This window comes from Lissotriton vulgaris, chromosome 6, assembly GCF_964263255.1.
Source record: "Lissotriton vulgaris chromosome 6, aLisVul1.2, whole genome shotgun sequence".
NCBI classification, from domain to species: Eukaryota; Metazoa; Chordata; class Amphibia; order Caudata; family Salamandridae; genus Lissotriton; species Lissotriton vulgaris.
In genome coordinates, this window is record NC_141694.1 from 1,229,768,542 (window position 1) to 1,229,795,305 (window position 26,764).

At 43.6% G+C, this 26,764-nt stretch overlaps 1 protein-coding gene across 2 annotated transcripts in view; it reads left to right on the forward strand.

Annotated features, from left to right (window-relative positions):
- The window catches only part of TMEM181 (transmembrane protein 181), a 395,254-nt gene that overhangs the window by 306,104 nt on the left and 62,386 nt on the right, over window positions 1-26,764 (forward strand). For both annotated transcript variants that reach the window (XM_086927323.1, XM_086927322.1), the window contains exons 10-13: window positions 18,694-18,785; window positions 20,142-20,199; window positions 23,062-23,164; window positions 26,193-26,244. In XM_086927323.1, the coding sequence (XP_086783449.1) occupies window positions 18,694-18,785; window positions 20,142-20,199; window positions 23,062-23,164; window positions 26,193-26,244 (305 nt within the window). The remainder of the gene's footprint in view (window positions 1-18,693; window positions 18,786-20,141; window positions 20,200-23,061; window positions 23,165-26,192; window positions 26,245-26,764) is intronic.

A 26,764-nucleotide genomic window follows, 5' to 3' on the forward strand; every position in this document is an offset into this window, starting at 1 on the left:
GCTCTTGGAGTTCCCCTCCTTGAGATCTGTCAGGCAGCCACGTGGGCATCCTTGCACACGTTCACCAGACATTACTGCCTGGACAGGCAAGTCCAGAGGGACGACTATTTTGCCCAGTCTGTCTTCCAGGACTTTCTGGTGTGAACTTAGTTCGCAGACCCTCCTCCAGGGTTGGTATTGCTGGGGTATCTATTGTAAGGTAAGGCATCTATAACTAACAGTCTCTTTCAGATGCAGAAGCTACTTACCTTTGGTAACGTGGTATCTGTAAGAGGCATATGTTAGTTATAGATTCCTTACTGCCCCACCCATTCTCCCCTCTCTGTGAACTAACTTCTAGGGATAGGGACTCCCTTGCAGGACCCTAGTTTAGCGCACCAGTGGTCAGTGTCTTGCATGGCTCTGCACTTCTGGCGTGGAAAGTCATGTCAGAACGGACGTCCGTGCGCAGGAGAAGCGTGTATTTAGGCACCGCGACGTCATCCCGGCGAACACACCGTCGAAGATGGAGGTCTAGTCTACCGACGCCACCTACCGATGCGCAAGGATACTGCTAAAAAAAAAAATCTCCAGATCCAGTCTGACGCCTGGGGATAATTCTAAGGTAAGGAATCTATACTTAACATATGTCTCTTACAGATACATTGTTACCAAATGTAAGTAACTTGTTCCTTAGGGCCCCCTCTTGTGGTATGTCCATAGTTCTAGAAATAATATTTGCCCCAGTATTGGAACTTTCATAGATTGCCATGCTTTGTATAATTCCCCGTCGTCGGAATGGGAGCCTCGGTAAATAAAAAATACCATGGTAGTAAGCACAAAGTGAAAAAATAGGCCTAGGCCTCATCTCATCTTGTAGCTAATCCACCTCTTTTTGTAAAAGAGACCAAATTCTTGCAATAGCCAATCAGAGCAGCCTCACCCCACATAACCTTCCTGAGAGAGCCTCAGAGCCTCAGATTTTCTACTGCACGTTGTGCAAGGGAGTCTCCATTGAGCTCTGCTCAATTTTCTTCACTTCTGAGTAGATATCTACAGTTTTTTGCCTGTTTTTTCGTCATGTCTGACAAAGAGAAGAAAGCACCTTTTAGAGCCTGTGCTACCTGCTAAAAAAAGAGGTTGTTTGTTGATGACAAACATGAAGACTGCATATACTGCTTGTACCCGGACCATAGGGCCACTGAATGCAAGATTTGTAGGACCTTCTCCACTAAGACCTTGAGGGACAGAGAAGGCCGCCTGCTGACTTGGTTGCAAAAAATGAAGGATCGCAAGGAGGTTCTGTCTTCAGACAGTGAGGGCTCTTCTTCTGCTGTGTCATCAAGAAGATCAAGGAAGAGGGGTAGGTCTTCCCCTTCGACATCTAATGAGCCCCTTGTTAAGGCCTTGCCTGGGACCTCTGATAGGTCTGATAGGCCTGCTTCCCTAAAATCTCACCACGGTGAAAAGGAGAGGCAGGGACAGCCTGAGGAGTTGCAACCTACAAAGAAGGCTAAGAAAATCGTCTCTGTGACTTCACCAACTTCAGAGAAAGAAAGAGGGGTCAAAAAGCCTTCGTCTATGCCTCAGGACATTGCTTTAGACAAGAAACAGCGTCTGTCGACGGTAAAAACTACAGGTACTTCAACGATTCCTGTCAAGAAAGACTTGTCTCTGAAAATGGCTACGTCGACGGCATCTACACCGTCGTCGATGTTTAAAACGCCTGATTCCTGTTCGTCGTCGACGAAGCTGACATTTTCCACGTCGACGACGAGAGTAGTGTCGACGGCGATGACGACGACGAGAACAACGTCGACGACGACAGCTGCCATGATTCTGACGATGAGCTCGTCGACGACGCCGTCAACGGTCCAACTATTGTCGACGAAAGCCATCTCACCATCGACGACTCAGCCTTCGACGACGAGCACAGTCTCTTCGTCGGCGCCTCCGTCGACGAAACAGTCGACGAAGATTCAACCGTCGACGACGTTCCCTTCGACGAAGTCGAAAATCTGCATTTCTCAAAGGAAGAGACGTATAACTCCAGAAATGACATCTCCACGGCGGGTTACGCTGTTGCCTCCTTCATTACTGGTTGATGATGACTCTGAGGAGGAGAATGACAGCGCTTATGGGCCAGCTTATAGCCCATCTGACTTGCAAGTCAAATTACAGGAGGTCAATTCTGAGGAAGGCGAGACGGAGCAACACCACTATGCTCCGCAAGACTGTTATGACCAGCAAGAGGTGCCTTGCATGCAGGATCATTCGCAGAAATCTCCACGAAGGTCTCAACAGGAGATGGTAGCGATGCCGTCCTCACTCATCTCAGACCTACAATTAATGTTGCAGAACTATCGGAGGCGGTTTCCAACTCAACAGGAGGTTCAACACGTACGTCCTCCAACACCTCTACCTCCAGTACAGCAAGCAGTGGCGGACGCCTCTTTGCCCTTAAGGGTGCATGACCCAGAGCCCGTAGAACATCCTCAGGAGGTGGTTGCCATTCGGGATGATGATGATGATGCCTCATCAGATACGGATCAGCAGAGGGACCCTGACCAAGATCGGAATGTGGATTGGGATCAGGATGGCCTTCAAGATCCAGATGTAACGGGGCCTGATACCGCAACCTCTCCTCCAGCAGATATTGGAGGTTTTCACAACCTCATGGAACGAGCATCTAAGAGATTTGGTCTTCCCATTACCACAGTTCAATCTGACTGTTTTTTGTACGACTTCAAAGAACCATTCCGGAAGTCAGTTTGTTCGATCCCCATCATTGAGCATGTTTGGCCGGAGGGAATAAAGGCTATGCAAAATCCAGCAACGGTCCTCCCAGTGCTTCCCAGACTGGAGAAAAAATATAAGGCGCCGGAGGGCAGCCCCGCATGTCTTACAGGTCAACCAAAACCGGACTCTGTTATCCCCAGGCCGCACAGAGTAAGTCTAAGAATCCATCAACACCGCTAACAACACCACCTGATAAAGAGGGGAGGCGTCTGGATAATGTAGGAAAAAGATTCTCCACAATGGCCAGTCTCCTTGTTAGGGCGGCTAATGCTCTGGCGATTCTGGGGAGATATGATCGCCAGATGTGGTATGACCTATCCTCGTTTGTGGAAGAACTTCAGGATGGATCTAAGGATGAGGTCAGGAAAATCTTGATGGAAGGTGAGCGCGCCTCTTCGGAGGTAATCGACTGCGCTATGGATATAGTAACGACGGCCTTCCGAGCGCTAGCAGGCTCGGCTGTTTCGAGACGCCAGGGTTGGCTGCGAGCCACGTGGTTTAGACAATAAGTACAGAACATAATTCTCGACTTACCTTATGACGGAGAGATGTTATTTGGTAAACACGTGGATGACGCCCTACAAGGCATAAAGAAGGGTACTGTCACGTCTAAATCTTTGGGAACATTACAATACCGCAAAGTTCCTTTCAAGGGAGCAAGAGGAAGAGGTTTCTCATCCTACAGAGGCGGCAATCAGCAACGCTACTCTTCCTACTCTCAACATGGTCAGTCATACAAACCCCAATATTCGCAGAGGCAGGGTCCGGCGGGGTCTTTTGTCTCGCCAGCCGCCGAGAGGACGTCAGGGGCAACAGAGGAGAGACAATAGCGGCCATGTGGCTCTTTCTACTGTTCCTGTTCCCTCGTTAACATCAGTGAGGGGCAGGATTGCCCATTGCCTAAACAGCTGGAAGGTCATAACATCAGACCAGTGGGTCCTGAACATCATCAAAAGAGGACACACGTTGGAGTTTCAACATCTTCCTCCAACGAGAGCTCCAGGCGCCATTGCACCCAAACATCTAGGACTTCTTTGTCTCGAAGTCCACCAAGTCTTCATCAAGGGGGCAATAGAGCCTGTACCTCACTCCCAAAAGGGGAAAGGGTTCTATTCCAGGTTCTTCCTGGTTCACAAAACGAAGGAGAAGTGGCGTCCGATTTTAGATCTATGGGAGCTCAACACTTATCTCATCAAGTTGTCTTTCAGGATGGTCACCCTTCAGGACATTCTCCGTCTTCTCATTCCAGGGGACTACATGGCAACCCTAGATCTGGAGGATGCATATTTCCATGTGCCCATTCATCCAGCTCATTGGTAATATCTTCGATTCACAGTAGGCAAGAGCCATTTTCAATTCAGAGTACTACCTGTAGTGCTGAAGATTCTGGACCCGTGTTACAAACATCGTCGTATTATGACGATTTTGGTATCAGCAGACCGGTAATGATTGAGATACTATGCACAAGCATTTCCGTCATATTCGAGTGACGAAATCGCCCTGAAATCGGAGTTTTCGTTTTAACCTTCGGGTTCCATTTTGTGAACGGCAGCCATTTTGTGATTGCCCTCACCTAGGCTAAATGACTAAAGCCGAGATCGAGTCAGAAGGACACGTATACCTTCGCTGACTCCTCTGTGACCTGGGTGAGCTGAGTCCACTGCCTGAAGCCAAACTTGTTCGGCCAGTTCCTTTCCCAGTGGCCGAATGAGATTAGCATCAAGGCGCACATGTCGTAAACCTTTCATCGCACACAAACTATGTCTAATCTCACACACACCTGTCTCTGTTTCTTTCTTTGACTTGCTTTACGATGAGGAGGTGCCCGTTTTTATTAGGGGTCCGTCTATCTGATGGAAATACTGGGCCTTGCTGGATAGTTGATTGTGGGCTGAACAAACTGAAATATGGGCTTGTCATCATGACTCTGCTTTTTCTTTGTAGTGGAAATATGTGAATGGTCAACTGTAAAATAAGGAATGTTTGCCTGAAGCATAATATTTTGTATAAAAAGAGAAGGCTGGCTTTGTAAGATTGAGCAGTCTCCTGAGAACATACTGTGTTGTACTTCTAGGATACCTGTTACTGGCTGCAGCCAATAAATACGATCTTTGACTTCACCTAGAAGACTCTGTGTTTCTGTAGTCTGAAACAGGAAGAACTCGAAGTCTTCGGGTGTGTACCCTGGCACCGCTGGGTTCTTAAAACCCAGTACTTCGGTTTGGCGCCCACGTGGGGCGATTTCAGCGGTACCGGTCCAAGCCAGAGGTTTGTGAGGACCTTCGTGTGAAAATTCTGGAGGAAGGCCGCCACTTCATCGACCCCTGTATGTCGACGTGGTCCGAAAGTCTTTGCTGCGAGGTTCCCCGCTTCCCGACGGCTACGAAGGACTGCTGCCCTGACTATCGCCCTGTTTTGGACCCTTGATGATTGGTAGAGCGAAACGGTAGACGAGTCTTCTGGTGACGTCATCGACACCTTCAGTTAAGTATGAGTGGAGCGTCTCCCAGTCCTTAGTTTGGTTCTTAGTTTTGGTATCCTTTTTTGGATCGCTTTGATTTGGAATTTGCAAATCCCAAAGCCGAAGGACTCGTGTATTCGCGAGACTATCATATTCTATAATCCTTTGAAGTTTGAAGCTAGACTAGAGAGCGTAGATGCCTGGTCTTAGCAGACTTGGAAATATGTTTTGTTTTGGCTGTAATAAGGATTCCCGATTGGAGGACTCTTGTCCGGTTCCTCCGATTGGAACTCCAACCTATGAACTCTATGTGAAACATGGGGTAGGCCCCATCGCATATAATGAAGTATGGATCCGATACACCAGGAAAGATGGTGTTTTAAAATGGCCTCAATATGGTAGTTTTGACAGAGATTTGGGATAATTTAGAGGTTAAACTTTTTAAGAAGAAAGCCCGGCCGGCAATGTTTGACTCTTTTCGCATGTGGCGCAAAGAAGCCAAACAGAGACAAATGAAGTTAGCGAAGAAAAATAAACGAGAACGAGGTATGTCTATGGTACAAGCAGCGGTTGCGTTTAGGGATAATGAGGAAGAGCAAGAAAGCGAACAAATGCTTAGGGTGAAGAAGTTAGCGGTAGACAGATGCTACACAGTTTTGCCGCGTAAAGAACAGGAAGGAAGGGAAGATCTTGAGAAACATCCTTTAATGTCACATCTCTTGAGTTCACCACACCCTTATGCACAGAGTGCTACGGCACAACCGCCACCAGCTGTGATTTCACAACCCCCAGTTGTTGTGCCACCTGTGATTCCACCACAGCCAGCTCCTTTTCCGTTGGCTAGTCTTCCTTTGGCGCAGCCTCCTCAGGGGCCGCCACCTTTGTCTCCTTCTTCGTCTGCTACTTCTACGCCTGTTCTTAATGTTTCCTCCATTCCGACTTCGAATTCTTCTGCTACTGTTCCGTCTTCTCTTATTCTTTCACCTTCTCCTTCTGCTAGACAACGAATGACTACTGGTTTCTTTTCTCCTTTTTTGGGACAGTTGGGTATGTCCCCTGTTATTGAGCGTAGACAGTCACGTAGTCAGTTGCCGAATATGGATGAGTGTACAATTTTGGACCATATGGCGCGTAAATGGATTATGTACGATACGCGGTATGATCTTGAGGGTGTTATGCATGTTTTCCTTCAATGGGAAGCACCGAAGCAACGGTACATTTTCGATACGATGTGGGCTTTTCTTGTTGAGAAATGGGATGAGGAAGTAGGGCAAGCTCCTGACAAGTTGTATAGCATACGTTCCGAATTTGCGAAGGGAATGATTGTGAGTCCATCTGATGTTGAGAAAGCGGTTGCGACGTTGTTGTCATTTAGGAGTGAGTCTCCTTCTCGACAATTGTTTGAGTCTGATTCTTCAGTTGGGAGAAAGGCACAACAATATCCGATGAGAGAAGTTCCTCCGGTGTGGAAGGAAGAAGTGGTTGCTGGCCAAGGTAATAATCCACCAGCTGTACCGGCTCATTTTCAGCGTGTTTGGGTACATGTTCCGTGGAAACGTGCTGAAGTTTTAGCTATTAAGCAGTCTTTGCCCGATCCACGCAAAAATCCAGCAGGGTACTATAAAGAGTTGACTCAAACTGTGAGTTCGTGTATTATGAATTTAGCGGACATCGACATGTTGTTTGGCAATGTTGTTCCACAACCTATTTGGAGTAAGATTCGTCATACGGATCATGCGGTTGAATTAGGTGATACATGGGTTAATCTTAGAGATGGTGCTTCTGGTGTGAGAGGTAGAGGTGCTCAACAAGTGCCTAAAGGTAGAGGTCGCGGACAGAATGTACGTCCTTTGCCTCCGCAGAACTCGATGAATAGTTTTGATCAACAGCAAAGTTCGTCTGGTAGGACAACACAGTACTATGTGGATGATTACTATGTTGAAGGTGATGAAGCAAATGGTAATGATTGTTAGGACAGCCATGGACAAAGAGAGGGAGGTGTTTCAGTTCCAGTAGATCAGAGTGGACCTTATGTTGAAGTGATTACATCAGGTGTGTCAGAACCTTTTCTGTTGGATACTGGTGCTACAAAGAGTTCTATTATGCATTCTAAACTCCCTGGCGCACCTTTGTCTGGCTTCGATAATGTTTCTGTAGGTTTTTCTGGCGCCCCCGTTACGAATCCGATTTCTGCTCCATTGTCTCTTTCTGTTGGTCCGCGTAAGATCGAAGCACCCCTTCTTTTGACAACAGGTTGTAATGAGAATTTGTTGGGATTGGATTTGTTAAAGAGATTGCATGCGACATTGTATTGTTCTCCATCAGGAGTACATCTTACTTTAGGTAAGAGAGTGATCTCTCCGATGTAAGTGTCGAAAGATTGTCTTCCATCTGAATTGTCTCTCTTACCAGATTCATTGTGGGCTACTGGTCCAAAGATGTGGGTCTATTGGACATTCCTCCATATGTCGTGACACTGAAGGCGAATGCTAAGTTACCGCGCATTCCACAATATCGCATCTCGAGTGATGGTGAGCGTGCGCTTTTAGCAATTATTTATGATCTGATCGAAAAGGGTGTCATTGAGGAAACGAGAGGTAATGTGTGCAATAGTCCTGTTTTGCCTGTTCTGAAGAGAACTGATCCTTCACAGCCTCCTGTATATAGGTTTGTCATCGATCTTCGCGAAGTAAACAAGATTGTTGTTCCACGATTTCCAGTTGTGCCTGACATTACAGCCTTGTTGACTCTGATTCCAGCTACTGCCACATGGTTTTCGGTGATTGACTTGAAGAATGCTTTCTTCAGCATCCCTATTGCCATGGAGAGTAGGGACATTTTTGGATTCTCTTTAGGAGGTCGCAGTTTTCGCTTTAAACGCGCTCCTCAAGGTTATTGCGAGAGTCCATCGATCTATAGTCAAGCTTTGAAGACACAACTTGATCTGTTGATTTTACCTGATGGTGCAGCCCTTATTCAATACGTAGATGATTTACTAGTCGCTGCTGACACGGAGGAGATTTGCAGGGAAGCCACTTTGTCGTTACTACATCACTTGTCTGATTGTCATCACAAAGTTTCTCTCTCGAAGTTGCAATTTTGTCGACATGAGGTAACCTACTTAGGTCACCTCTTATCGAAGGAGGGAAGGAAACTGACCCCAGAAAGAATTCAAACTATTGCGAAAATGAGTGTGTCTACGACACAGAGAGAAGTACGTGCGTCTTTGGGTATTACGTCGTACTGTAGACAGTGGATTCCTAATGTTAGCGAAGCCTTTGATAGCCCTTACTGTTAAGGATACTCCAAATCCTATTCCTTGGACTGACGAATGTCAAACGAGTTTTTCTGAATTACGCAATGCGTTGTGTTCGGCTCCTGTGTTGGGTACTCCCGACTACAGTAAGCCTTTCACATTGTATGTTCACGAGAGAGAGGGATGTGCATTGTCAAGCAACGTCCATGTGCGTACTTTTCGTCGACTTTAGATCCTGTAGCTAGAGCGTTGCCGAGTTGCTTGAGAGCTACCGCGGCAGCGGCTGTTTCAATTCGACAGTCTGCTGGTTTGGTTATGGATAGTTGTTATGGTTCCACATGCAGTGGATACCTTGTTGAACCGTACGAAGACACAGCATTTAACTAGTGCTCGGTTTTCGGGTTATGAGTTGACGTTGTTAGCGAGTCATGTGCACATTAAACGATGCAACACGTTGAATCCAGCCACATTGTTGCCGATTTCAGTCAAGACAGATGATGATAATGAAGAACAGCATGACTGTTTTCTGAGAACTGAAGAAGAAACGAAAGGGAGAATAGATTTGAGAGATACTCCTCTTCCTGAATGTGATGGTACTTTGTGGGTTGATGGTTCGTGCTTTAAGTTGGCGAATGGTGATACGACTGCGGCATATGCTGTTACGACTTTGCATACGATTGTTGAAACTGCACGTATTCCACATAATTCAGCACAAGCAGCAGAATTGATTGCACTTACGAGAGCGTGCGTGTTGTCGAAAGGTATGAGAGTGACCATATATACTGACAGCCAATACGCTTTTGGCGTGGCTCATAGCTTTGGACGTTTGTGGCATGAACGTGGATTTTTAACTTCACATGGGACAAAGATCCAGCATGGACAGTTGGTGAATGAGCTTCTTGAGACACTGACCTTACCGTTACAAGTTGCGATTGTGAAATGCAGTGCACACAAAAAGGTTACTGATGATGTTGGTCGTGGTAATGCATTTGCTGATGAAATCGCAAAAGAAACAGCAAAAGATGTAATGAATCGAATGTATGTAGCAGGCCCTCCAAGATGGGTAGGTGATGTTGGAATGTGTTAAGATACGATTGAGAGCGTGAAATCCATTCAAGCTGAAGCTACAGAGAAAGAGTTGAATGAATGGAGAGAAAGTAAGGGTAGATTGGATTCGAATGGTTGTTGGATTGATTTGTCAGAGCATCAGAGATGGTTATTACCCGATGCATATGTGCTTGCAGTGGTGACAATGGCTCATGGAATGACACATATTAGTGTGAAAGGGATTTGTAAGTTGTTGGCTCCGGTTTGGCAGAATGCGGGAATTCCAAAATGTGCAGAGAACTTGGTGAAGAACTGTATGGTGTGTCTGAAATACAATCCTGGTAGAGGAACTCCAACTCCAGCTGGTAATTTTGCGCCTCCAACGTATCCGTTCGAGGTTTTGCAGCTAGATTTCATTCACATGGAAAGGTGCAACAATTTGAAATACGTACTCGTTGTTGTTTGTGCCTTTTCGAGATGGGTAGAAGCATACCCCCTAAAAGACAACACTGCCATATCCACAGCTAAAGCCCTTGTCAAAGAATTCTTCCCTAGATTTGGAATGCAGAGAATGGTCTGGAGTGACAATGGAAGTGAGTTTGTGGGTCGAGTGATGAAGAAAGTATGTGAGGGACTAGGCATCCAACAGAAATTCCACGCTGCAAATCACCCCCAATCAGCTGGATTAGTAGAATGCTATAATGGCACATTGAATTTGAAATTGGCAAAGATTCAAGCGAGTTCTGGTCTTAAATGGCCTGACGCTCTGCCTTTAGCACTCCTATCAACGAGAATGACTATTCACTCGCGAGTGGGACTTAGTCCCTACGAGATTGTGTTTGGCCGTCCGGCCAATATATGGGGAGTGCCAAGACCAAAAAATATAGTGAACTTGAACATCCTGTACTGCTTGATTATATGTACGAATTGACGGCTAAATTGCGTGTTTTACACCAACAGGTTCATGATACTCTGCCTCCGGTCCCTGAAGCTCCAGTACATCCTATCGATCCTGGATCGTGGGTGCTGATCCGGAATTTCCAGCGGACAAAGAATGACCAGCCCCGTTGGACCGGACCTCACCTTGTTCTTCTCTCAACGAGATCAGCTGTTCGAGTAGAAGGGAAAAAGCACTGGATCCACGGCGTACACTGTAAGAGGGTCCCACTGCCTCTCCTGTACGACCATGGGATCCAGGAGAGTATAGCTGACTCTGAAACTGAGACTGTGCCTCGTTTTCTGCCTTTTAGCGATGCACGTGTAAAAGGAACAATTTCTGAACAAAAAAGCGACAATATCTTGCAAGAAGTTGTGCCACCGTCAAGTCGATTGAACACTACAGAGTCTGAACTTTTGTTTCAGAACCAGACAATACCTGGAAAAAGCCGTTATAATCTGAGGCCGACAACTATGGACAAATAAAAATTATTTTTCTATTTTTGAATGTGCAGCTCTCTCATCTGAGAAACTTGCTTATTTTTGTTTTTCGAACCGCCATCCGGGTTCAGCTGCTAGGGTCGCGGTTGCTTAAGTCTTTGGAGTGCAGCTGAAGACGTTAGGTCGACAGTTCTGGTTGGTCTAAGGGAGTTGCCCTGGACTGACAGAAGCATTCCTTAGCATGGATCACCCTACCGCCGCGGGCAGCTATTTAGCGAGGATGGAGTTTTTCGAGATGGAGAGACCTGCCAAACAGATGAACTTTAAAGCCAGAATGTGTATATTAATGACAAAGACACGATTTTTGATATTATGCATTTTTATGTCGCTTAGTGTAATGATGTTTTTAATAGGATATGTTTTATTCTCTTTTCAAGTGACCTTTGCACCCACTACACAGCCCATACCTCCTCCTACTGTTTCTTCGCATTCTTTTCACCCTCTGCCTGAGCATGAGTCCACTAGAAGATTAGAGTTTATCAATAACTCTTTCATCCAGCTTTTACACCAACACCAATTAGTAGTGAACACAACTAATTGTTGGGTGTGTGGTCTTATGCCACATACAACAGATAAAGGTATCCCATACTTGGTCTTACCATTTAGCTACAATGGTTCTTTGTGGGCGTTTCAGACGATGTTCATATATGCTATCGAACCATATCCTCCGCGTTCCACGAGAAGTAACTCGAGCAATAAAGCATTGGTAGTAGGAATTGCAAATATGAGCAGAACAATTGACTCGTACAGAACGATTCCTAGGGATGAGTTGCAAGCTTACGTTAGATGGAATGTAACAAAATATGGAGTTGCTTTGAGTGAGAACCAGCGAGCAAAGAGATCCTCCTCGATTTGGATCGTACCCCATCAGGGTCACCTATGTCTGCAAGGTAATGGCAAGAATCCCAGAGCTCAGTTGGGGAAAAGTATCTGCACTGAGACATACGTTTTTGCGTCCCAGACTTCCCCTCCGTTTCTAGCAGCTGAGGGGACCTATTTCATCTGCCATGATAGAGCCTATACATGGTTGCCCCCTGACTTCTCGGGCACATGTTATGTTTCGTTCCTGTTGCCTCCCACCTACACGGCTATGGCAGATTACCACAGGACAAGGATAGTTAGAGGTGTCGTGAGTGAAGAAGACACTGCAGGACAAGAATTTGGAGATTTCGTGAAGGGTTTTCTGCCGTTTTGGGGACCTATGGTTAACAGCAGGAACATCAGGCAATTGACAAGGGTGGTTGAATCCACTATAGTTGAAACTGCCGGTGCCCTTAGTAATTTGACAGCTGAACTCCAGTCGGATCGCCTTATGACTCTTCAGAATAGGGTTGCATTAGATGTCATACTTGCAGACCGAGGTGGGGTATGTAAAGTGATCCAATCAAGTTGCTGTATTTTCATCCCCGATAACGCTCCAACAGTTTACCAGGCCATTTCCAAACTGCATAAGATCTCCGAATCTATCCACATGGATAAAGGGGATTGGTCATTGATGGGGTGGTTCTGGGAACTGATATCCACCTGGGGATGGAAGATTCTGATAGTCATTGGGATGATCTTAGCTATTCTTTTCTTGTTCTGTCTGTGTGTACAGTGTGCTCCTGCAATATGTGGCCTCTGTGCTACATCGTGTGTAAGGAAACCTGTATCAAGAAACGAGCTGAGTAATAGAATGATGCTACAGCAGCATCTCAATGACTTTATGAATATAGAGCTGGACTCGGATTAGCGTGAGTATAGGTTATTGCCTATGCAAGGGCAAAAGGAGGGTCTGTAGTACTGAAGATTCTGGACCCGTGTTATAAACATCGTCGTATTATGACGATTTTGGTATCAGCAGACCGGTAATGATTGAGATACTATGCACAAGCATTTCCGTCATATTAGAGTGACAAAATCACCCTGAAATCGGAGTTTTCATTTTAACCTTCGGGTTCCATTTTGTGAACGGCAGCCATTTTGTGATTGCCCTCACCTAGGCTAAATTACTAAAGCCGAGATCGAGTCAGAAGGACACCTATACCTTCGCTGACTCCTCTGTGACCTGGGTGAGCTGAGTCCACTGTCTGAAGCCAAACTTGTTCGGCCAGTTTCTTTCCCAGTGGCCGAATAAGATTAGCATCAAGGCGCACATGTCGTAAACCTTTCATTGCACACAAACTATGTCTAATCTCACACACACCTGTCTCTGTTTCTTTCTTTATGACTTGCTTTACGATGAGGAGGTACCCGTTTTTATTAGGGGTCCGTCGATATCTGATGGAAATACTTGGCCTTGCCGGATAGTTGATTGTGGGCTGAACAAACTGAAATATGGGCTTGTCATCATGACTCTGCTTTTTCTTTGTAGTGGAAATATGTGAATGGTCAACTGTAAAATAAGGAATGTTTGCCTGAAGCATAATATTTTGTATAAAAAGAGAAGGCTGGCTTTGTAAGCTTGAGCAGTCTCCTGAGAACATACACTGTGTTGTACTTCTAGGATACCTGTTACTGGCTGCTGCCAATAAATACGATCTTTGACTTCACCTAGAAGACTCTGTGTTTCTGTAGTCTGAAACAGGAAGAACTTGAAGTCTTCGGGTGTGTACCCTGGCACCGCTGGGTTCTTAAAACCCAGTACTTCAGTTTTTGGTCTCCGGTCCGCACCGAGGATCTTTACAAAGGTACTAGCTCCTGTGGCAGCTTTTCTCAGGAGGCAGTCTTTCGAAGTCTTCCCATATCTGGACGATTGGCTAGTTAAAGGCTCCCTCGTTCCAAGAAGCGTCCAGGGCAGTCACGAGTTGCAGTCAACTGTTCGAGCAGCTGGGCCTTCGGCTCAACAAGGAGAAATCAATTTTGCACCCCTCCAAAACAGCGAAGTTGTTGGGTGCTATCCTGGACACGGATTGCTGCAGAGCGCCAGACCAAACTGATTCTTCCAGCTCGCCTCCTGCAAACAAGGAAGTCTGTCAGTCCGCCAATACAAATCTCTTCTCGGATCGATATCATCCTGCATACCATTGATACCGCACTGCAGGCTTCGAATGCATCCACTGCAGGAACAGCTGGACAAGCAATGGCGTCAGGTGACAGGCTCCTTCGACGACAAGATCGTGATTACACCAGGAATGCGGAAAGCAAGCAGCTGGTGGTTGCTAAAAGAGAATCTTTTAGGAGGTTTGCCATTCCAACTTTCACCATTTCCCATGGTGTTGACAACAGATGCTTCCATGGAGGGGTGGGGAGCGGTCCTCCAAGAACTTAAAGTCAGTGGTCATTGGAGCACAGTCCAGGGCAAGTTCCACATCAATCTGGATGAGTGGTGTGGCTCACTTGTTATAGGTGGCAGACCCGAGAGCAGAGGACGGCCCGGGACCAGGGTTCAATTCCCGACACGGAAGGGTCGTGGACCAGGGTCAGCGGACTCGATAATTATCACCTCGGTGCCTACTCTAACCAGGAATCACACTAGGCAACTCTGGGCATTAGCTTGCCACATCTACACAACGGCCCCCCACATACGCCGGGGATGCCTGGTTTCACCTTGGAGATACCCAGTAGGGACCATCTCGCAGGGAAATCCAGGACGGGTTCCCCAGCGGTCTACTGTGCAGAGATACTCCTTCGGGAGTCGATTCTAGCACGTTAGAAACCCACAATTAATCTGCTGGAACTTATGGCCATCCGTCTAGCCTTACAGGCTTTCATTCCAAGGATCCGCAACCGTTCAGTGCTGGTTCGTACAGACAACACCACGGCCATGCACTACATAAACAAGCATGGCGGGACGAGATCCTGCACCCTTTCGAAGGAAGCACAGACTCTTTGGAATTGGGTGATCCAACACAATATCACTCTCTCAGCGGAACATCTTGCAGGCACACTCAATGCCACAGCGGACGCTTTGAGTCGCCAAAAGACTTATCAGCCACGAATGGGAATTGGATAAGACCATTCTAGAGGAACTGTTTTCACGTTGGGGGACCCCAACTATCGATCTGTTTGCCACTCCTCAGAACGCCAAATGCCAGTGCTACGCAAGCAGGGATCACCATCAGGGATCCTTGGGGAATTATGCTTTTGATAGCCTGGTACGGCGCATGTGTTTACGCCTTTCCACCAACTCCGCTGATCCCGAGGTTGATCCGCAAGCTCAAGGCGGAGCCGTGCAGAATGATTTTGATTGCACCAGCATGGCCCAGGCAGTTTTGGTACACAGAACAACTTCTTCTCTCACAAGATCAACCAATTCTCCTGTGGCCTGTTCCATCACTATTAACAATGGCTCACGGGCAGGTCCTGCATCCGGATCTGAATTCACTCCAATTGACAGCGTGGCTCCTGAGTTCAGAGAGTTCCAGGGTGTGAATCTTCCAGGAGAATGTAGAGACATTTTAGCCCAGGCCCGAGCGCCGAGTATGAATAAAACCTATCGGGCGAAGTGGAAGAGGTTCTGCCTTTGGTGTCAGAGACAAGGTCTACATCCATATACTTCTGCACTGCACCAACTCTTGCCCTACATCCTTTCTCTTGCAAAGTCTGGATTGGCTTATTCTTCTGTAAAGGTTCATCTGGCGGCCAGTTCTAGATTTAGACAATCATCATCAGGTCCTTCCCTTTGGTCTGCGAGGATTGTTACATAGTTCCTGAAAGGTTTGTTCAGGGTTTTTCCTCCAGTCCGGCCTCCACCACCAGCCTGGCATCTTAATTTGGTCCTGTCACATCTGATGAAGGCTCCGTTAGAGCCTATTCACAGTTTGGTTTGCCCTGTTCCCATCATGCACTGGGACAGGAACAGACTAATTTGCATACGGCCAGGTTCTGAAACTGGGATGGTGCAGTGAGCTAAAAAACGGTGTTGGATCTAGCCCTGATCTCTTGACTGGGTGAGAGCTTTCTGTTTAATTCAGAGACTCTGTCCCTCACCACCCCTTGTTGTAAATATTTTTGTAAATATTTTTGTCCACCCTAAGCGTGGAAGGGTATTCTCAGATGTGAGACCCTTGCTCATTGCACCATCAGGATTCAAGCAAACCGGGCCGAAGACGGCTGTAATGCCAGAAACCGGTCCCCGGGAGCTTGTTTCCTTCCCAGTGTAAGAATTGGCTTTTGTAGTTTGGTTTGCCCTGTTCCCATCATGCACTGGGACAGGAACAGACTAATTTGCATACGGCCAGGTTCTGAAACTGGGATGGTGCAGTGAGCTAAAAAACGGTGTTGGATCTAGCCCTGATCTCTTGACTGGGTGAGAGCTTTCTGTTTAATTCAGAGACTCTGTCCCTCACCACCCCTTGTTGTAAATATTTTTGTCCACCCTAAGCGTGGAAGGGTATTCTCAGATGTGAGACCCTTGCTCATTGCACCATCAGGATTCAAGCAAACCGGGCCGAAGACGGCTGTAATGCCAGAAACCGGTCCCCGGGAGCTTGTTTCCTTCCCAGTGTAAGAATTGGCTTTTGTAGTTTGGTTTGCCCTGTTCCCATCATGCACTGGGACAGGAACAGACTAATTTGCATACGGCCAGGTTCTGAAACTGGGATGGTGCAGTGAGCTAAAAAACGGTGTTGGATCTAGCCCTGATCTCTTGACTGGGTGAGAGCTTTCTGTTTAATTCAGAGACTCTGTCCCTCACCACCCCTTGTTGTAAATATCCACCACCAGCCTGGCATCTTAATTTGGTCCTGTCACATCTGATGAAGGCTCCGTTAGAGCCTATTCACAGGGCCGATATAAAGTTTGTATCATGGAAACTGGCTCTTCTCTTGGCCCGGACATCGGCTAGAAGAGTTAGTGAGCTCCAGGCATTCACCATTGAGGAGCCGTTTCTACAATTCAAGAATGATGTTCTCATCCTGCGGACAAATCCTAAATTTATCCCAAAGGTCCCCTCAGAATTCCATCTGAATGAGCTGGTGATCTTGAAGTCCTTCTTCCCGGGGCCCTCCACGCCAGCAGAGAGGGCTTTGCATTCTTTGGACATTAATAGATGTCTCAAATTCTACTTGGAGCGGACGAAACTGTTCAGGAAGTCTTCCCAGCTTTTTGTCTCATACAGTGCTCCGCGAAAGGGTTGTCCAATTTCTAAACCTTGTATTTCCCGCTGGATATCAAGTGCAATCCAGTTTTGCCATCAAGAAGCAGGCACGCCGCTTCAGCGAGCAGTTCGTGCTTATTCTACGAGGTCGATGGCTTCATCGGTGGCTCTATTCTCAGGTTTCCCGATCAAGGAGATATGTAGAGCGGCGACATGGAGCAGTGTCCACATCTTCACTCGCCACTACTGCTTGGATTCTTCTGTGAAAGAGGATGCGGCAGTGGGCCAAGCGGTCTTGAGGAACCTTTTTCAATAAGTCGGTGAGCTTTTCTTTCTATCCCGCCTTCCTGTATTGCATATTTTGTATTACTTGTGGGTGTTCTGCTTTGTGATGCCAATGTGTATCTGTTTTTCTTATCAGGTTATGTATGACATTTGCAGATATACAAATGACAAAATATCCTTTCTCTTTACTGCTAGCTATTCTGATACAAAGCATGGGAATCTATGAAAGTTTCAATACTGGGGCAAGAAAACAAGTTACTTACCTGTAACTTTGGTTCCCCAGTATTGATAACTTTCATCGATTCCCATGCGCCCACCCTCCTCCCCTGGGAAAGCTCAGCCTTATTGTACAATGATGTTGCTGTTCACAACGGCTACGAAAATCTGAGGCTCTGAGGCTCTCTCAGGAAGGTTCTGTGGGGTGAGGCTGCTCTGATTGGCTATTGCAAGAATTTGGTCTCTTTTACAAAAAGAGGTGGATAAGCTACAAGATGAGATTAGGCCTAGGCCTATTTTTTCACTTTGTGCTCACTACTATGGTATTTTTTATTTACAGAGGCTTCCATTCCGACGACGGGCAATTATACAAAGCATGGGAATCTATGAAAGTTACCAATACTGGGGAACCAAAGTTACAGGTAAGTAACTTGTTTTCCTCCAGATGGATGAAGACCGGTTGGAAAATATCCAAAGACCAACTTCATAAATGGTTTCACAGTATACATCTCAAATCCTATGATGAAAGGCTAAATAACTAAAATCTATAAACTGGTGGAAAAGATAGCTAGGCAGGAATCGATAAAATTCCCAGAAAGTAATGTAGGCAGTAGACTTGGCACAGATGTTTCATGGGAAACTGCTCCTTGAATTATATGTTTTGATATGAAACTGGGAAGGGGTGGTAGGCCGTATTTTACTATGCCCTTTTCATCAGAGGGTAGCAAATGCACTTAGTATCTTCACACCTAAAATTGTGGAAAAAAAACCCGGCAAGTAGTTTGAAAAAGGGTAGAATGGAAACCTGATGCATTACTACAGAGTAAGACAAGGTAAATATGGAGAAACAAAGAGGGTACTTCTTGTGAAAAGCTGGCAGGAAATGGACAGACAGGAGGACCTAATGATCAAAATCTTATATCATAATGTCTATATTTCTATCAATCTGAAGGACAATTGATATTGAAAAGCAATATACTTGTGCAGTTCTCTGCAAAATCAGTTGTTCACAATAGAAAATGGCAAACCAGAATATATCAGTATTGGGAAGACTTTATCAATTTCTGAGCAGGTGTGATTAGTTGACTTGCTAAGCTTGAGAGCCTGCTGTAAATTGATATATAATCAATGTGTCTGTTATAAAAAGTGTTTCCCATGTTACAAAGAGTTCTTTTATTTTTGTTCCCCATGCAGGGAGAAAGGAAGTGCCTGACTTTCTATTTACCTAAAATCTTAATTGTTGGGCTTCTGTGGATGGCATCAGTGACTCTGGGTATTTGGCAAACGTAAGTTATTTCTTTTTTAAAAAAAATGTTTTTTATTGTTTCAGATGTTTGACCGTGTGGCTAATAGTATTTTATCTGGATTTGTTTGTTGTCCTTATATTCTCCTATACAGATTATATGAGTTGCTTTCTTGCTAACCTTTCATTCTTAGTTTCAGCTGAAACAGATCTCACCGCCTTTTACCAACTCCACTGCATTTCTCTCTCTAAAATGTTTAATCACTTTGCAGTTGAATTAACTAAACTAGGTACTTTGTTCCACGATTGCCAAGCCAATTATAAACTCACCTGCTCTTAGAACTTAAAGAGATTATCTTTAGTAACGTACCAAGAGAATAGTTTCAGGAAGCCTGATGCAAGCAGCTTCAAGATTGATAGACTTAAACATAGGGACACACAGTATATGTCAAGAAGTTCAGATTGATCCCTTCACAGAAAATTTAATTTTAGTGACTACCCTTAATACAACTGTGGTCTTTGAGCAATGCCAAGTTCAAGGTATCCTTATCCTGCAGTCAGGGTTTTGAACGTACATTGAAACATGATCACCTTGTGCATCATTCTGGCACTCTTGGTGCTTGCACCTATTTGAGGTACATATTTCAGGAATGTCTACACAGTTACTGACTACGTGCTATGCTCTACTGAGATCAGGTCATATTGACCCAAGCAACTGAATAATGCCAGCATTGAAGTATCTTACAGACGTTGCTAATTTTGACAACCACAAAATCCTTCTCAGATGCACAGTGAATAGTTTCTTCAAGATATAAAGCTCTATGCCTATCAATCATTGTCCAGAGTGCAAGAAATACAGAATCTTTTACACTCTTTCGTCTCACATCCAGTTGAAAGACAGTCTTAGTACAGCCAGCCATCATTTTCATCCTAAAGAAATAAGGGGTGCCCTCAGAAGATGAACACTAACTTTCCAGATTTTTATTTTTGCGACTCTAAACCAAGTACCTCTTCATTTGCAGCACATTTGAGAAATGCAAAAAAAGCCTGAAGATGACTCTTTTTGCATTAGCAAAGACTGCCAGAAACATGTAAAAATGTAACGCTGAGCACTTTGTAAATTGTGTCAGTGTATTTCACCCTTGCGGTGGGATGTTCATATTAGCCTACTCTACCTGGTGATCCTTTCACACGCACAATGACCTTTCCTTTGTCTTTTAATTAATTTAACAATATTTACAAACTAATGTAGAGGATGCAGCTGTATTTGTAAGTAGTTTAATATTCTACATTGTAAAACAATATTAGAAGCAAAAAGAGGTTATTTGTTTGGCATATGACTGACTGCACTGTTATTTTGAGTCTGTTTTTAAACTGCTTATTAATTTCCTTTTTATAGGGTAAATGAACTACGAGACCCAACATATCAATACAAAGTCGACACCGGCAATTTTCAGGTTAGCTGTCATTAACAAATACTACTTATAACTCCTGTACTTAGGAGAATGGACTGTTTAGTGGTTTGGCACCAATCCTGCTACTTCACATCCGGAGTAAGGAGCAGCCACTCTCGTCCGAGTTCAAATGTTTGAGGTTAGATACTTGAGCACGTGCTTCCCCTAGATCACATGTCATGTGCTCCTCCTGCTGAGTCTGTTGTTAATCTCATCTCGTTATCCAGGTGGACAAGGACATAAATTACTATGTGTCCCGATAAAGAAGGCTGTGTTAAAAGATATTGTGGTTATTTCAAATATATTTTGTTGTTCACTTAGTTTTAACTTGACTGACAGTGTATCTTCATTTGATAATTTTGGAAAGTTTTCAAAATGGTTATTCTAAATTTGGATAAAACTGTCACAGTATCCTGTAGTGTCCCAGGGTATCTTTGTTTCAATATGCTACTTCCTTTACTACTGTAGCCCTGAGATACATATTCAATTAAGGATTTGATGTGGAGTTGTTCCCCCTTCTACTACCTGAACTGCTTAGATTTTTTTCAGAGGAAGGCGTCCCTCGGACCCCCCCCTCCCACCCCCCGAAAGGCCAACATGGTAGTTCGAAGGATGTCCCTGTTGAATCCTCTGTTCAGCCCTTGTAGCACTTTTCATGTTTAAATCAGCATTATCCACAAGGTCCGGTAGTAGGAGACGCTAGATGTCGAGCGGGTGGCAGGCTTTGCGGGCGGTGTGCCATTGTCGCCTCCACCCCCTCCCGAGACCTATGGGGTGTGGATCTTTTAACTTACAAAGTATACAGGTTCCTCTCAACTGAGGGAAAACCCACAAATTGATGGTTTGTTTTTTGCACCCTTTTTCACACCTGATTTTAACTTTCACGTCCTCTAGTAAGGGTGGGCCTTCGCGCGCCCATACCGCTGAGGTAAACTACTTACGGTCCTGATGAAAGCCCAGTAAAATTACACATAGATGGGCAGAAACATGTCGACCCCACTCCAAAGTGCAAATATCCAAACAATTATTTGGTAGATTTCCCACACACATATATTTTTACTTATGTCAGGCTGACCATTGAATAAAACATTTGCATGGTACAGCCCTTGATATTTTTAAATCACATCCTTTTGACACTATTGCCACGAATAACCAGCTCCGCAGTAATCTGGCGTTGTAGCACACCAGGGAGACATTCGGCTTCTCCTGGTGGGCCCGATGATGAAGCATGTCACCACCCAGGGTGGTGAGTGAGGGCTTCCTAAAGAAATCCCTAATGATTTCCAATGTGACTCATTAAAGTTGATTTTTCCTTCTCTGCTTTCTGTGCTCATACATTTGTTTTTCACAACACTTTTGTTGTTTGAAAAGATTGACCAGGGGGACCGAGAGTGTCCTTTACAATTCCCTCTCTCTCAATTTGTTGTTATTAAATCAGCATTATGCCTTTTTGTCTTGGAGTCTGTTGCCTTCTATGGACAAGCTACTCTCACTGGTTGAAGTCCTCAATCCTGGAATTTGTCTGTTTCAACCCTTTTTCATTGTCCCTGATTGGACCAGCCTGTCCGCTCCATAGTGCACCAGCATGTAGTGCAAAGGATATTAGCATCCAAGACATCGGAGCTGTCTTTTTACGAGATATGAGATAGAGGTTGCTCGCTCCCATTATTTTTCTAGTTAAAAATAAACACAAGAGTGTTGGGCCATTTGTAGTTCTTGCTGTTTTCAACAAATTGACTGAGATTATCAGAATTATTTCTATAATCCAAATCTACACTGCTTTAGGAGAGGATTGTTAAATGCTTGGGCAGGTACTTCAGTAGCTGGGGTTCTCCTGTGACCTAATCACCCTTTTGCCTTAGGAAAACGAGTCCTGTGACTACATTTAAAAAAAGGAAATTGAAAGTCGTGTCAGCAGTTCTTCTTATTGTTTGAGTTAGCTCTAGGGCCATTAGCTTTGCAGTTGAGGGCAAAGCTCATGGGAAAGACTAAGGTAACACGTGGAATAGAATCCATATTGTCCTCATGTGCAAGAAACAGTTTACTTTACTGTATACAAATCACCCTACAGCAAACATATAAATTACCCCCTAACTGAGGGGAAATGTCAGGTTTAAGTATCAACTGGATCTGGTCAGAGGTTTTCACCATCTGTGTCCTGGAACTAAGCATGTTTAAGGATTTACTATTTGACTCTTCACCTTTCTCATTGGAATTTCTAGATATAAATGTATATAGAATTAAAACGGCCAATCTGAAATGATATTTAGGCAGTGTTTTGGGACACTTTCAGAGTAAGGTTGATAAACATGTAAAACTGCCCACTCAGTTGTAAGCAAATCTTGGAATAAAGTAGATTCCATTGTATCAATATTCCTGTCTAAATTCATAAATACACATAGCATACCGCCTTGATAGTTTAAAAAATAAGTTACCCATATTTACTAAGTTAGTGACACAAGATAAAATGCAGGGTTCAAAGATGGACACACTGACCAGGCCAAGGGGGTAAAATGTTGGGGATTCATACAGATATACCCTGCCTGGCAGCTCCATCATGCTGTGCAGTGAATGGTAGGTAGTGAGGTGGACCCTTATTTTACCATTGAATAAATACCACCGTTGCCTTGTTAAGTGAGCTACTTCCAACCCAACCACTAATCGGTGTAATAATACTAACTGCACTCAAAAATGTATGTTTAAACAATTGGAATCAAATTTAACAAAAAAAGATATTTGTGTGAGTATATATTGAAATATATTCTACATTTCTTGCTGTTTATGGTTTGCACTTAGTACATTAGCTATCTCAAAACAAAGCCATTGTTAGCTGTTAGTGACTTAATTGTTACATTTTTATTACAGGGAATGAAAATTTTCTTCCTCGTGGTCGCTTCTCTGTATGTCTTATACTTGCTTTTCCTGATTGTACGTGCTTGCTCAGAACTACAAAACATGCCATATGTTGGTAAGATGGATTTTTATTTGTTTTGTTGTAAGATCTTTATTGTACATTACTATTATTACACAGCAATGAGCCTACAACCCGGGGGCCGGCTGCGGTGTTCCAAGTATCATTCTTTACTATCGGATTTACACAGCCCTTTAGCCGACAACCTCAAGTCCGGCAGCGTAATCAGGGAGACATGTGTCAATTGATTAATCATTGCTTGCCAAGGATAGATTGCTGTCTTACATTTCTGTATAAAAGTGCGCATCAAAACAATTTCAATAAAGATTATTAATGGTAACCAAACATTAACTGTGGCAGTGTTGACAGAGTTCATTACCTTTTATAGTGTGATTTTACGTTTGTTTCGATTCCTGTGTATACTGGCTGCATTCGTAAGATGGATTTTTAAAAATATTTTATAGAGAAGTTGCCTTAACGTCTGCTTTAAGAAATAAGCCTTTCATTTCCAAGCTTAGAGACAAATTAAACTTTTCATCCTCCTACCTAGAGTTTCTGGAAATAAAAAGTTCTGTTAATTTCTTTACCAGTTGATATTCAAGATGCTGTACATTGTACAATCTTCCTATTATTTCCAAGAGTCCTTACATGTTGAATTTATTAGTCGGTGGAGGTAGCCTCTTACCTTTTGAAGTAGAATAAAGCATCCATTCTCATGTCAGGCACATACTCACACTTTAGCTGCTTGCAAAAGAGAGACTCTGGAAATGTTCATATTTTTTGCTGACATTTTTTCACTAGTTTGACTGTAGTATTTTACCGTCTCCAGCAGGTAGACTAGAGTTTCAAGTTACTCCAGTTTCTACAGACAATAGGAGTGATTGTCTGATCATACACCTAGCATGAATGCTTTGAGTGTGTTTTCTCTCTTCCCTTCTCTCCATACATACTGTGGATATCTGTTTTCAAAACCTCTCAACTGTATTTTGAGATTGCTTGTAAAGAAGCAGACTTATTTTCTTTTTTGGGGGTGGAGGGGGCACGTGTCCTAGGTTGGAAGCTTATAGATCCTTTTGAATTTTGGGCAGTCGCCTCCTGTTTCTTAGACGTAAGGTGGGGAGTATCACTATAATACAAAGCATGCTATTGACATGACATGAGACCAGTATCGCTGAAGTAATATACATGAAAAAATTTAATTACTAAGCTCTCTCATAGTGGCCATTTCAGCTTCCAGTCTTTTTCAGAGCCTCTCTGGGGGTATGCAGAGTTCCCTCCCTCATTATTATTTCTAGTTTTGGGGTGGTGTTTACTTGCAAATAACTGTCAATAGAGCAGCGAAACTTGATTAAGTGCTGGCCCCCTTGTGTTTGCATATTTGGCCCCCTGGGCACAGCAATGTACACAACGAGTGTGTATTTAGTTATGAATCACAAAAATGTGTTACCAATATTTTCTAAAGAAGCATCAATCAATAACTTTCAGGTTCTTTATTGATGGTGTTCATTCAATTGATTATGATGTAAAGTAAATTGTTGCAATAGATGACGATGTTACCAGCACATCATGATGTCAATCATTCAAAATCCCAATGCATTTCAGGCGGGGGGCCCTTCATCAGGGGAACAATCTGAAAATAATAAAATGCGAATGATGCCTAGGGGCGAACTCGCACAATCAAAAGTCAAATGATAGCGAGTTACTCGGTGCGTAGAGTCAAACACCTGGTCATGGTAAAGAAGGCCAACAGTGTAGAAAGTGTATAACTGATAAACGTGTCATAGCTCCCGAAAATATCCCCATATCAGGATAGTAAAAAGTGGCCAGTGGGTATTTGTCCGCAAGAACGTGATTAAGCAAATATAAACATAACAGTCTGTGGACTTGGATGAACATGCATAAAATAGACATGCTGGTAGCAATCATTACTGAAAAAACGCTAAAAAAGAACACCCGTGGTGCCAACAGTTTGTGTGACTCAACGATGTGAAATGGCACATCGCGAGCACACGGAGCGTAAATGATAAAAGAATTCAAAAACAAACTTACTTGAACATGCAGTTAAGCCGTCGCAACGCGGTTCAGTTAGAAGGTGTGTAAAGCGCATGTGACGGGATACGGAAATAAATGGAGCGAGGTGAAGTGTGGGTATAGAAAACGGACTCCCAAAAACAATGGGCGCCATATTGTAATGGGGTAAATAAACACAAAACATACAAACTGGATGAAAGCAACATAAGAAATTTGAAAAGAATAAACACAATAAAAGCGGATAGGGAAAAAGATGGGAACAACATGTAAATGAAAATAAACAAGAATAAACAAGGCTCTATCGAAAAAAGGAAATGAAGTATATGTGCCAAAAAGGTGCGGAATAAATGAGTGAAAATTGAGGAAAAAGAACACAATGTGTCAATGTATAAAGAGAAGTCAACCAGATGAAAAAATGAATTGAGGAAAGAATAAGTAAATATTCAAAGTGTGCAACTGAATGTGAAGAGACAGACAGATGAATGAAGCAAAGATATAAAGAAAGGATAAGCAGAGTTAAAGATAACAAAGGAACTCAATGCAATCATTGAGCCCATGAGGTTTAATGGAATGCAAGAATTTGATCCAGTAATTCTCTCGTTGCAACAAATGGTTGTTATTGTTCCGGCCTTCTCGTCTCTCCACCACTTCGATCACAGCAAACTGCAGTTGACTGATGTTATGTCGATATTCAGTGAAGTGAAGTGCAATGACTGATTTGGTGTTACCAGTTCGAAATTATACAACCCATCCTTACCAACCTCCCTCACACCCCAAGCTTAATCTTTACTACAGTGTTCTTCTTAGCAAAAATGTACTTAAATATAATGGTACCTTTTGGACTGAAATGAGTGCGCCTCTTGGATGCTGAATGAGCATTCGCAGTACTTTCTTTCAGTTTTATTTACTTTTGTAAATGGATTGTGAGGTATTTCTATCAGTGGTGTGATTGAGATAGTGGTTCCATCAAGTACAGTATTTCATTTTGTGTGTAAATAAATAGATCACAAATTATTTGTCTTAATGTCCAATTCTTGTTCTTTGCTCTTTGCAGATCTTAGGTTAAAGTTTTTGACTGCACTTACGTTTGTGGTGCTCGTTATCAGGTAAGAATTTATCGAATTATTTTCTCTTGAAATGCAAGGGGTTAATGACTGTCAGTAAGGTAAACAGCCATCACAACGCAACTATTACAATGCACACCATTACAACGAAACTTTTACAACGCAACATCCATTAAACGCATGCTATTACAACGCATGCCATTACATCCCAGATGCTATTACAACGCATGCCATTACAACGTAAGTATTGGTAAGTATTTTAATTAATTTATAATAATTTAATTTTAATTAATTAAAAAAATTATTGAAATTATTTATAATTTAAATAAAAATACTTTTAAGTATGGGTAAGTATTTAAATTAAGTAATATTACTTTAATTTTATTTTAATTAAAATAAATATTTTAATTATTTATAATTTTAAAAAAATTATTTTAATATAAATTATTTTAATTTAGTAATTTTAACCCCTACTCTATCCAAAATTTACCCTACTATTGCACCCCACTGGAGTTAGAATAGTAATTTTAACCCCTACACTATCCAACACTTACCCTACTAT